General features: G+C 29.0%; 1 protein-coding gene across 3 annotated transcripts in view; it reads right to left on the bottom strand.

Moving 5' to 3' along the window:
- Positions 1–13,739, bottom strand: part of LOC117180100 — a 63,765-nt gene extending 50,026 nt beyond the window's left edge. For 2 of the 3 annotated variants that reach the window (XM_033372420.1, XM_033372422.1), the window contains exon 1: positions 13,475–13,721. In XM_033372420.1, the coding sequence (XP_033228311.1) occupies positions 13,475–13,570 (96 nt within the window). In that variant the 5' untranslated portion in view covers positions 13,571–13,721. Of the gene's footprint in view, positions 1–13,474 lie in introns of all 3 variants that reach the window. The other variant, XM_033372421.1, reaches the window with a different exon arrangement.
- Positions 13,740–14,023: the final 284 nt, after the last annotated feature.

Here is a 14,023-nt window from a genome sequence, read left to right as displayed (position 1 = left end):
TCGACGTATGCATGAAATTAAGAATCACGCAAAAGATCCAAATCGCCAATTTCTTCAATTTCTTTCAAATGGGGAGCAAGATATAAATAGAAGACCAACGAATTCTTTCGAAGCCTTCAGATCGGCAATCATCGTACAGCAGAACTCCGAGGTCGAATCGTGCATTTTCGGCTTACATACGAACTCATAGTGGTAATCATGCACTTTCTGTTTTGCGGCTCCCAAACGGTAGGTATGGTGGGGGTAAATTTCATCCACAATCTGGCAGCTCTGGACTGAAGAGCAGTGTCTCCAGAACGTGGGATTTTTCGGCCCCCACCACTCTCCCATCTGGGAGCGACACATTCAAACGCAGCGTGTCAGTGAGTCGACTCTGTTAAATGCTGCGAAGCCCGGCCTCGGGTAAAGCCGAAAATGCACGAGTAGAAACCCGAGCTCTCCCGACTTTACGAATGACGATCTAGCTGCTCCTCAAATCTATTCAGGTTTTGAAATCCTGAGTTACCTTAGAACCATTATGGTTATTGCGAAGAGGCAAATATAATGGACTTTATGTAAATAGATATAGGAGACAAGACTTCTGGGTCTAAAATGTTTCAAATTTTGTTCTGCATGCCTTAGTCATAATTTTAGTGAACAATTGATTTTTCACAAATAAAAAACAAATTTTCGACAAAATAGTTAAATTTTCAACCTAAAAAATTAATTTAAAAAATATGTTTTTTAACTTAAACAGTGTAGTTTATACTGAAGCTTGCCGTTGAAAAAATTTAATTTTAAACCCAAATAAATGCGAATTTTCAACAAAAAAAATCAATTTTTTATCTAAAAAAAATGAATTTTCAAAGAAGAATAATTCACCAACAAAGAAGATCAGTTTATAACTGAAAAGAAAATTTTTTAAGAAAAAAAAGTGTCAACAAAATTGATCAATTTTCATCTATAGAAACGAATTTTAAACTAAAACAATAAGTATTCGATCAAAAATGGACTAATTAAATTTTCAGATAAAAAATAGAATTTTCAACGAAAGAAATTAATTGTCAACTAAAATTATAATGTTTCAACGAAAAATTAAACAGATAAATTTTCAATTGAAAAATAATGATCAACTCCAAAAAATCAGAGTTTCCACAAAATGTTTAAATTTCCAAGCAAAAAATTAAATTTGCAAACAAATAATTTAATTTTCAACCCAATAACTTTCTACCGAAAACAGAAATTCACAATTTTCGAAATCAATTTTAAAAGAACAAAAATTTTTGTTAACAAAATAGATAAATTTACAAAAAAGTATATGAACTTTTAACCATTTTATATCAAAATAAAAGAAGTTTCACCAAAAAATGGATTTTCTTCCAAAGAAATGAATTTTTGATTAAAATAGATGAATTTTTAAACATGGAGAATAATTTTCTACCAAAAAAGAAGAATTTTTGACTGAGAAAGGTCAATTTCCTACTAAAAAAATTCAACTAAAAATGATACAGTTACATTTTTAGTATAAGAAAATGTTTTTTCAACAATAAAAAAAATCGATTTTTCAACAAAACAGTTAAATTATCAACAAAAACAGTTATTTTAAAAATTTTCAATTTTAAAATAGTTTAACTTTCGATGAGAGTAATGATTTTTCAACTGAAAAATGTTTTGAAACACACACACACAATCGAATTTACAACAGAATAGTTCAATTTTTAAACATATAATTGGATTTTCAATTAAAACATTATTTTTCAACTAAAAATGGAATGGAATGAATTCTGAGAGAAAATTAAAAAAAAAGATCACAATTTTTTAACATTATTTCGTAATTTTGCTATATTATATAATTTTAAAAAAATAAGGAATTTAATTCTTATGAGGCCTTCTTGAGCAATTTTGTTGTACCATTTTTTGTTATGTTTATGTTGGTTTGTAAAATTTGCTTTCAAATTTGAATAAGTTTACTAGATTTTCAGAAATTTTGAAACTATTAAAAAATAATTAAAACTTGCAAAAAAATCAGGAAAAAATGGAATAATTCTTAAAGATTAGAAGATTAGAAGGTCTGAAAAGAAAAAAAAAGAAAATTATTTTTCTAATAATCGTTTGGAAATTCTTTATAAATTTTATTTAAAAAAATGTACTTGAAAAAAAATTCAAAAAGATTTTGAAACACATCAAACGATTTGCTAAAATTTAAAAGAAGAGTGTAGAAGATTTCAAAGCAAAATGTTTCAATTTGATAAGATTAAAGATTTTAAAAAACGTAAATAATCCAGTAAATTCAAGGAACATTTAGAAGAATGGAAGAGATTCAAATCTAATTCTAAACTTAAATTTTTTAGAAATGTAGATTTTCAAAGATTTCAAAAAAAAATAAAATAAAATAAACTCAAGAAGCTTTAAGGGAATTCCGAAAGATTTCAAGGAGATAAAATTATTTTTCTTAAAATTCTGTGAAAAATTTAGAAGATTATGTAAGTCAAGTTTCTTGCATCCTGAATGCTATTTTTAAATTTTAAGAAAGATGTAGTAAGTTAAAAATATTTTTTTGGAATTTATTTTGTTATAAACGTATTAGAAATATTTAAAAAACTCAAAAAATTTCCCAAAATGTATAAGATATTCATTGATATCTTCCAAACTTCTAAATGTTCTAAACATCTTTTAAAAAGACTCGAATTTTTCTAATATTTTTTTAAATCCAATAAAATAAAATCATTTAAAGTCCTCTAGGTTGTTTTTTGATACATCTCTTTTCATGCTATTTAAGGCTTTAATCACTTCATGAATTTTTGAACTTTCTTATTTTTATTTTTCAAGTGTATTTCAATCTGCTTCACGTTTAGTGAAAAATCATATACTGAAAAACGATAAGAGAAATATCTATTTCTTCAACTTCAACTATAATTTGAAAGGCGATACTTCATAAGCCTTTTACTAACTAATGGATATATATTTATAATTTTATTCCTGAAATATATTCCCTAAGGTTAAACATGGTACACAAATATCCTAAAATTTGGTAAAACACCAGCTATTTACAGGAATTTTTAAAATAAAAATCAATGTGTATCATATTCAAATAAATTTTGGCAATATTTATAAAAGTATTATTATTTTTAATTAAAAAAATTAATGTATAGAGAGTAGAGTTTTTATTTGAAATTTCACGACGGCTTTTTGTACCATGTATGACCCTCGACCAGAATCAAGGAAAAATAATTTAAAAACATGTTAATTGGTTATAAAAATGTTACAAGACTTACTTTTACAATTTTTTCTCTTTTTATAATCATAAGATATTTCTTCATAAAATAAATTTTATTGGATTTATTTTACAATTCTTTACAACCAATTTCCAATCACAATTATTTTACAATTAAAATAAAATTTTAAAAGCTAAATTTTGTAATTTTGAGATAAGTATTTTAAAGCATAAAAGATTTTGTAAAGATTTCATATACAAGAAAATAAGTATTATCAGTTTGTTTAAAAAAATATATATGTAAATAATTATTATAAGATTCTTAAGAAAATTAAAAAAAAAAAGATTTTCGAATATATCAGATGTGTCAGAAAAGATGCTAGGAGATTTTAAAGACTTTTTATTTTTAATTTATAGGATTTTAAAACATATTAGGAAAATTTATTATATATTTAAAACGTTTCAAACTCTATAAGATATTGGTAACTCTCTTGAGTTTTTATCGCAAAAATTTAAAAAATCATTCAAAATGTAGAAAAAAATTTCCTTATAATCAAAATTACAAAAAATGCCTTTAAAGGTTTTCAGATGCTTTAAGAATATTTGGAATCCTTCGCAATGTTTTTAAATGTTTAAAAATAGTATTTTTAAATGAATTGTTTGAAATAAAGAATTATGCTAATTCGTTTCAAAATTTTTGAATATCTCTTAAACTTACTCAAATTTGAAAGAATTATGTTCCTTAATCTTTCTAAAGTTAAGTGATATGGAAAAATTACGACATTTTGTGTAAACATATTTTACGTACTTTTTAAACATTTTATGAATTAATAAAAAATGTTTTGTAATCTTTTTTCAATTTTCTGTTAGAATTAATTCCAAAACAATTATTTACATTTATTTCCCAGGAGTTTCTTTCATTATCTTTCATTATCTGAAAGTCCTTCGTTTATCGACTTTTTAATATTATTTTTTCATTTTGCATACATATCAATCATATCTTATCAAAATTTAATATAAAAATCTTAAATGTTAAGTGTATTTAAATATTACAATTTTTAATGTTTCTAAATTTTTAGAAATAATTCAACAAATTTTACGTGTAATTAAAATACAATTTTTTTAAATCTCATTCAACTTATTCCAAGTTATCTTCTTTTAATTTTCAAAATTTATGTAATTAATTAATCTGATTGAAAATAATTGAACCTCTTGCGATTAAAGGCGGGGATTCTGCTTGAAAATAAATGTGCTGAAAGTAATTTAAAAAGAAATCATTTTAATTTTAAAGACTGATAATTGTACACAATTTCCAGGCGAATCTTTCTTATTCTTCTACAAGAATTTTTAAGTTTTTAAGTTTTTTAAATCAGTTTATCCGACGTTTCTAAAACTCTTCTGAAGCTTAAATTCTTTTTTAATCTTATCAATTCTACTCAATATTTATTTAATTTACTCGATTATTTACATTTTTTTTTAATTTGTAATGTTATCGAATTAAAAAATGTTAATTTTAAAGCTCTTTACACTCTTTTTCGAAATTTTAGGAAGTTGTTTGATGTGTTTAAAAATCTTCTTTAATTTTCTTTTAAAGTACATTTTTTAGAATAAAAAATCATTCAAAATGTTCACATGATAATTAGGAAAATAATTTTTTTTTTCTAATCTTCTCAGGTTTTATAATCTATAAAAATTATTCAAATTTTTTCTGATTTTTTTTTTATTTTTCAAAATTAAAAAAAATGGCCTTTAAACTTTTTCAGATACTTTGACCATTTTTGAACTATTTTTTAATGTTTTGAAATGCTTTAAAATAATCTCCTATAGAATTAATTTTTCGAAATAAAAAATTATTTTAATTATTTCTAGGAACCTAAAATATTTTTTTCATTTTCATGAAAACTTACAAAATTCTTGAAAAACCTTTACAAGTTTTTATTATTTTTATATCCTTTTAAAATTTCTGAATATCTCTTAAACTTACTCAAATTTGAAAGTAGATTTTTAAAGCATCATATAATTTTAAAAATTGTGTAACAACATTTCACGAGAAGGCCTAATAAGAATTATGTTCCTTAATTCAAGATGTGAAAAAATTGACTCATAATCTTCTCAATTTTTCCCAGGAATTTTAAGAAAAACAGTTTTACCTCCTTGAAATCTTTCGGAATTCCTTTAAAGTTTCTAAAGTTTATGTTTGAATTCTTTAAAAATCTAAGTTTCTGATTTTGCTTGAAAATCTTCTTCAGTTTTAAATGTGCAACCAAATTGCGCAATAAATTGCCTGAAATTTCATTCTCTTGGCACCCTGCGAAATTCAGTTTACTTAAAAACTCCTCCAAATAGCCAGTCAGCCACCGAAAACGAATCGTGAAGTCGGGGGGGCTCGGGCTCGTGCATTTTCGGCTCTACAGAAGGCTGGCCTACGCAACATGTAGCAGAGCCGACTCACCGACACGCTACGTTTGAATGAGTCGCTCCCAGATGGGAGAGTGGTGGGGGCCGAAAAATCCCACGTTCTGAAGACACTGCTGAAGAGTGCAAACTCTAAGGAAGTACGTCCGCTAGGGCCGCTAGGCTAGGCGGCTTCAGGCCTTTTTTCTACAACCCAAACGTAATCTTTTACCAAATCGTTTTTGTTGGCTTAAAACTTATCTCAATTCAAAATGCATAACCCAGTTAAATTTTTTGGCTCGAGTGAAACTGGAAGTTTTTTTTAACGGGCACCGAAATTTTGGTACAAATATTCGGATTTTTTTGTACAAATAGATCTGGAAAAGGGACTATTTGTTCTGAGATTTGAGTAAAAATAACCAAGTTTTTACAATGCGTCTATATACTTTCATTGTTTAAATAAATAATAGAATAAAGAAATCTGCCCCTGCACGGGCACAATTTCATAACGCGCTGCGCCCGCGACTCGCGTCGACGCAAGTTTGAGCTCGCCTAAGCTCGGTCATCATACTTCCCCCAAATGTTTGCCTAGAACTTTTAAAATTAAAAACCAAACTATCGAACCTTGAGATTTAGTGACTGTCTTATAAAAATGATTCACAACAAATTTGTAGATCTTTTTAAATGAACAATTTCTGTTTAGTCAAAAACAATGGTTTCAAGAAAATTTGTTCATCTTTTTAAGATGAATAATTTTGCTTTCTAACATTTTTTAATATCTCATATATAGTTTTCCCGGAAAATGGCATTAGATGGTATTAGATTTGTGTAAAATTTAACCACCGGTTTTTGTCAAATGTCCACGTTTTGAGACCATCTGAACCCGAAAAACAGGTTTTTGTGAAAGTGTCTGTCTTTATGTATATGTGTTTATCTGTGTCTGTCGATTTTTAGTTTTTCAGCACGATAACTTTCGGAAAAAATGACAGATTGGGATGGGAACTTATGTACACACTTCAAGTGTCCTAAAATGAAGGTCAAATTCGTTATCCAGACATTGTGGATAAAAATTCAAAAAGTGAGTGCATTAAAAAAATTCTTGAGTCCACTTTCTTCAGATTTTAAAATTCCATGTACGGTTGTTAGTAGTGCTCCAAGAGGCGACCAATTTATCATAATGACTTTTTTTGCTTTAAAAAAATTACAGGAGTTATAGCATTTATAAAATTCCAAAAAAAAAACGAAAATGAACATTTTAAGCCAAACAACGCACGAGATGAAAACATGCCATTTGAGGAAAAACGTTGAATTTTGAACACCCTACCCGATTATCACAACGACTTTTTGAATTTTTCAAAAATTAAAATTTTTATCGCACAAAAAAAATGAAAAATAAAAAATTCCATTTTGCGGTCAAACTATACAAGATACGCAAAAAGATGATTTTCCAAAAATATTGTACTAAAAAAAGATCTACAAATTTGTTTAATAATTATTTTTTGAGTACGAAAAAAAATGAATCAAGAAAAAGTGTGCGTTCAAAAAAGATCTACAAATTTGTCAGCGATCACTATTTGATAGGATGCGTGGTATTTTTACATTCTCATCAGAAAAGGTATTAGATTTGTGTAAAATTATGACCCTTCCCCCTCTTTTTTTTTATCATATGTCCGCGCTTTGAGACCTTCTGAAACCGAAAAAGAGGTTTCTGCGAATGTGGCCGTTTAGCAGGATAACTTTTGAAATAATTGACAAATTTGATTAGGCTTTAGTATACTTGTTGAATATTATTGTGTGTCCTTCTTAAAAAATCGAAAATTCAAATATTGCTTGCTTGCGGCAACGCAAGCGCCGAGCCGCAAGTAACCGAGAGCGAAAAGTTGGTTCAACTCAACTTTTCGCGCCGCAACCGTCTCGCGTAATCTCGCGTTGAATGTCAGAGGACCAATTAGAGCGTTTCATCACATAACCTCGTACAACGACACGTTTGTGGCATCGTCGACACTGAGTTCGAGTGATTTTGTTTTGCATTTGTTAGGATTTTTTGTTGGTTTGGTGTGTTATGTGAAAAACTTTTAAAAGCATTTAAAATTAAAGAAAAAAACTGCAAAAGAGCAAATTGGGAGTCAGAGGGATCCATTGTAGAGGCGAAAAATATTTCACTGTCAAAGCACGACGAGAAAACAGTTCATTTAATAGTAAGCTCTGATTGGCTGCCGCAACAGCGCCACTCGCAATCACTGCTGGTTTCGACTAGCAATAAGTCGACTTGAATAATAAATCTCGTTTATATGAGTTAAATTAAATTGTAGATCTGAATAATGGCTGATAAAAGTCCGACAAGTGACGAAGATGAATCCATGTTAGTCGATGATCTAAATGAAAAAGCAGAATACAAAATATATATAAAGAAAAAGGGTCCAAAATGTACAACATTACCCAGGCATTTTATTCGAAGATGTAAGAAATCCATGGAACAATGTCTGACAGATAAGACCGTAAGTATTAAAGTCCAGCAATATTTTTTGGCATGTATGCTCATTTCTTTGAATAAAATTGAAAAGTACTCTTCCAAAATTTGAGTTTGCTATTTTACGATATTTTGCTATGTTTTGCGAGTTCTTGGCGCTGTTTATGATTTTTTTACAGTTTTTAATTGCAAATTGTTTGGAATATACAAAATTACTACTTTCTACTTATTAATTAGATGTTTACATAAATTATTTAAACAATTTATTATTGTTTTCAGCAATTTTATTCTTATAAGAAATTTAGAAAGTCGCGGTTTTTTCAGAAATTTTCAACTAGCTTTAAACTTTTTAGTCAGAGTAAAACAATAATCAATTCAAGTTAAGGTTGTACTGAAACGAGAGCCAAGTGATAAGAATTTGATAAAAATTGATATACATGTAGCTTATGGTGCCTTACGCCACCTTGTTAAACTTGTAAAAAATTTGATCGCTGGATGTCGAGTGATAAGTTTTAAAAATTGAGTAGAAATACATAGGCTCTTATGGCAGCACGTGGATTTTTACTCTTCTATCCTCCGAAAAAATTTTTTGTAATAATAAGATCGACGTAAAAATCAAGTATACTGTGAAGTATAACTTTTAAATGTAGAACGAAAAGTTGTACTCGAGAATCATGGCAACGTCGCTTTCACATACACGGGCGTATTTTCTCTTCAGTCTCCATACGTTCAGTTCACCATTCAGTCTCCATTAAAACGCTGCTATACCGAGTACAAGCAACGAGTGAGTGAGAATGAAGCAGTAAGCATAAGAGCAAAAGAGAAAGCGAACGCGACATTGCCAAGAATTATGCGTATAATTGTCGATATTTTTAAGAACGAAATTAAAGAATTTTATTCATTTATATGGTCCACGAATAGGCTTTATAAATTTAGAACGCAATATCTATATAAAATAATAAAAAATTCGCTTGAAATAGGAATTAAAAGCCGTTTAATTTTGATCGTGTGCAGTTGGCAGCGGAATTGAAATGCAATGGGAAGGGATAGGGCACAGTTATACCACAATGTAAACACTTAATCTCGCTGCAGTACAACCTTCAGCTAAATAATAGTTTAAACAACATATTATTATTCATAACAATATTCTCTTAAAATAATGCTGTAAAGTTTTGGTTTCTTTCTGAAATTTCCAAGGTTTTCAGCTTCTTAGAATGAGGTAGGGGAGAGTTGAGTATAGTGCCGCGCATTAACACCTGTTTAGCTTGTTATAATTTATTTCCATTTAAGCACCCTCTTTCAGCTTCGTTGACTGGCATGTATCGCGAGCAGTCATCATTTCGGAGAGGTCCTGTATGCACTTGTGGAATTTTCCGGACTTATATCCAACCCCGATAAAGAAGGTTTGAATTTCGTGAACGCCGTAACTGCATTTATTAAAAGTTGCAAAATTCAAAATTATTGTTGAAAGCCAGCATTTTTTATAATTCCTAACGATATTCATGTAACAAGAAGTTATATTGCTGAAAAATGCAGAATGAAATAAATAATATAATAATAAATATAAAATAATATAAATAATAATAATAAAATAAAAAATAAGGGTTTTAAGACAGTCGTGTACCCTTTCCCCTGATTGCATAATAGCAGTCAGAATCGACGGATTGCCTAGCCAAATAGTAGTACTCTCTCTCTCTCTCTTCCCCCACAACTCAAGTGGCGAATCTGATCTGAGAGGAGCAGGGGTACATAATTTAAAATAATTACGCATAGATTCATGAATGAACTTTTAGTTCATTCATTTTTTATTAGAAATAAATAAAAGCACTAGAATGATTCACTCATATTCTATTTTTTGTTGTAGGCAAACGTAATTTCATGTTTATTGAGTTATATTACTCAAATTGCCCAAGAAGGGGAAGGAAAATCATTTTATTTCCGCTCCTTGTACAATTACAATAATAATGAGAGATGAAACTACTCTAAAGCAGTCATTCAAACGGTCATTTTTTCTGTTCCAGTATCGCTCTCTCTCTTTCTCACTTACTATCATCTTCCTCCTTTCTGTCGCTTTACGTTCCGCTCGTCACGGTACAATAAAGTGATATTTTACTGCCGCTCTGTGGGCAGAAAAATAGCGCTTATTCTACCTGTTTGAGGAAAAAAATCAAATATATTAAAAATATATACAAATTACATCAGCTGAATTCTATTAAACAATATATACTTTTAGAAATTGCACAGTTCAAAGATTCAGATTTAATTCCACAAATATAAACCCACTGAACTGAAAACATCTTAAATTATAAGTTTCATGATTTTTATTTTAAACAGTTAAAAAATTCTTTAAAAGATTCAAAAGTTTATTTAAAAAATTTGAAAAATCTACGTGTTTTTTAAAATTTTTCCACATTTTTAATTATTTTTTTAAAAATATTTTTAGAACTAAAGAATATCTTTTAAAACGATAAAAATTCTGCAAAATTAAAACGAATTCCTTAAAACCTTCCAGATTCTTTTTTACAATTAAATTGTTAAAATTGTAACGTTCAAAGTTTAAAAGCTGTTTGAAATTTTAACGATTCAAGGCTTTCTATTTCATGGTGGAAATTCTTACATTTTGGACGGATTTAGTTCTTTATTAAATATTTTCAATTTCAAACGCTTATAATGCTTACTTATTTCAGTGTTTAACACTGCGTTTTAAAACTCTTTAAATTATTTATGTTCGCTTCAAAATGAAAATCGAAAGTGGAAAATTTTTAAACTAGAAGATTTTACGAATAACGCATTGTATACTGAATGTAATCATAATTGAGCGTCAGGGTCGAAATACTCGCTGAACGCGCGAACACGGGTAAAATTATTGTCCGAACGTCATGTTGGACGACAATTTTAAAAGTAATAAAATTGATTTATTTTTAATATAGGCTTGTAGAGAATGTCGAGACGGCACTTTTTTTCTATTTTTCTGTTTTTCTTTCATCAGACAAGTATTTTTAGTAATAATCATGAAAAATTAAAAAAATTTATTCCCCAAATTCAATTCTTTTTTAAAATATAAACCGTCTTTACTCAGATAAATATTATTTAAAGTGTTTGAAAATAGGTAAACCCACGCATTATACCCTAGCGGTGCCTACAAAATGAACAAAAAAGTTAAAACTGCAAATTGTTTAGAGGAAACCACCCTAGAGTAGATAGGTAAAAAAATTAACAACAATTAACTGCATCAGTTCTTACAAATAATAAAAGAATTTGCTTTCTAAAATGAAGGTTACATATTCAATTTAAAATTTTAACAGAAAAAAGTATCACGAAATTACTCAATTAGCTTTATTAATCACTTTCAATAAAGCTGGTCAAGGGTACGATTTTGACACCTCTGCCCATCAATAGTTAATTGTTTCTGATATTGCTTCTGGGCACGACAGAATACACAATTCTCGATAATTATAATTAATCATTAGAGCAATTACAATTAAAGTAAGTTTATTAAGTACATGATAGTTGAAATTATGATTAATTTACAAAAATTACAAAAGCTTAAATTATGGATATTTTTTTTAGTTCTGATATTCCGTGAGATTGGTACGATTGGTACGAGATTTTAAATTTTCATACCATTTAACCTGACTTGCGATGACAGAAAAATGCAAATTTTTTACATACCTTAATCATAAAAATGATATCTTTTTTTAAAGACTCCATAAGACACAATTAAAATTGACGTGCTTTTCAAAACTAATAATTTACACTATTTTTTCAGTTTATTATTTACATTAACTTAAATTTAAAAACTTCACAAATCAAAATAAACAAACAAATACAATCTTAAACTTAAAACAACTGCGAGAAAGTCGCAGAGCTGCCAATTTTGATAATGGCATTTTTTAAACAGATTCAATTATCGACTGTTGGTTATCTACTGTGGGAAAATGTAATTTTTAATAAAAAATCCTCAAATATTCATAAAGAATAAAGAAAGAACGCACTGTATCAATATTCATTGTTCATTAAACTTCAAGCTTCAATTCTAATGTATAAACATGCCAAAAGAATGTTTCATTAAGGTAAAAAGTATGAGTGAAGAAGAGTCGAAATTTTGTTTTTCAGGTTAAAAATTAATTTTTTGCTCTTAGAAATTAATTAATAATAAAATTTCAATAAAACTTCAGCAGGAAATATAGTACCTTTGCTGAAATATCATCACAACAAAAATAATGAACTTTTTTGTTAGTTTTGCAATTAATTAAGATTATCTACTGAAAATCATTATCTACTGTAGGGTGGTTTTCCCTAATCATTTTAAATTGCAAATTGATACAGATCGGTAACCACGTTTTTTCAGTTTCGCCGACAAAAAGTATCGAGGGTCCTTTAGAGTTGAAACAACTTTCAATGAGACAATATTGTAAGGCAATACTTTTACTCGTTTTCGCGCGCTCATCGAATTATTCGATTCGGACGCTCAATTGAAAAAGATAACAATTCAGCTAATTGTTTGAAAAACTATTGAAATCGAACTTGGACGCAGATTTTTATTTAAAAAATGTCTACAATTTATGGGCAATAAATAAATTCACTGTCATTTCCCGGTCTCAAAAAAGTTCCCATTTCTCGGTTCAGCGGCCACCCTGGTAGAATACGAATCAATCATTCTCACGATTTTATTTATTTTTAATAAACAATGAAGTAACTAAGATTTTATGATAATTATGTTACTGCAAGATGCCCTGATGTATAAAAAACAGGAAATAGATAATGAAAAAACGTGATAAAAAATTTTCATAACAAATTCCTAATCAAGTCAGGTGTTAGCAAGAGCTTTACATTTGAATGGCAACTTCATTAGTTTGAGAGAGTAAAACGCATCGTAAGATAGAGAAAAGAGAGTCTTGCCTTCATCCAAAGATGGTACTCAAATTTTCAGAAAACCCAAGGGAACAGGAAAAGTGTTAGAAGGGAGTGAGGGTGAACTGACCTGACTCGGGCGAGCATCTCCCCCTCCCCTTCCCCCGAACACAGGCGGTCAAGTTCCCTGGCGTCAAATCGTTTTCTGAATATTGTTAATAAAATACTTTTTAAAAATCAAGCTGTATCTCCCAAAATTATTGAAATTGTAATTAATTTATTTTTGGACCTATTCGGTGTTATTGAAATAAACTGATTTTGGCCTGTACAATTTTTGGCCTGCCTGTTACTTTTTGCAGAAAACGCAAAAAAGAATATTATAATAATCGGTTTTTTTGCATTGCTTATGGGTATTTTTCAGGTTCGCCGAATTGAAGTCGGTTGAGAAAAAACGAAATTTTGTTATATTAGCTATTATATTATCACGAGAAAATAAAAAAGGCAGACAAAAATTGGTTAAGATTTGCAATTTTAGTTGATCTTGAAGCATTTGGCTTACTCACTGTCTTCGGCTTTCGTTGGTGTACGGATGAGAGTAGAGTCAGTAGAGAAGAGCAGTCATTTTCTTTGGTGTTTTGACATGCAGCTTGTACTTCCATGCTATCAGAAAATTTCTATTACAATCAACCCTTTTTTTCAAGCTTTTGTTAAGCTATGTGATACCTTACTACTATCATTGGTCAAGAACAATTTTTCTTTTTGAATTCCAAAACCCCAGCCTTAGAGGCGTGCTTATCATACTTCTGTATCTCTTCCACACTTAACTCGGAGTTCCCACGCTAGGACGCAGCTCTCTGAATCCACGCGTATCTCTTTTTCATCGAGAGAGGTTCAATTATGTTTCTTAAGGGCATGTGACACAGCTAAATACCTATATTACCGACGACAGTTTTCAGTTCACTGAATGTTTTTTTGAACCTAAGAACTTTTTTTGTAAATAAAATATCGAACTGAAACTTTGGGAAATGTATTAGAGTGCAATAAAGTACGTTTAGGTACTGCATTTTGGTAGGAACTTCACTGAAAATTATTTCATCTTTTTTCTGAACCTC

The sequence above is a fragment of the Belonocnema kinseyi genome, chromosome 9, assembly GCF_010883055.1.
Source record: "Belonocnema kinseyi isolate 2016_QV_RU_SX_M_011 chromosome 9, B_treatae_v1, whole genome shotgun sequence".
Lineage (NCBI taxonomy): Eukaryota > Metazoa > Arthropoda > Insecta > Hymenoptera > Cynipidae > Belonocnema > Belonocnema kinseyi.
The sequence above is the reverse complement of the archived record's forward strand: the minus strand, read 5'-3'. Positions and strand labels throughout refer to the sequence as shown.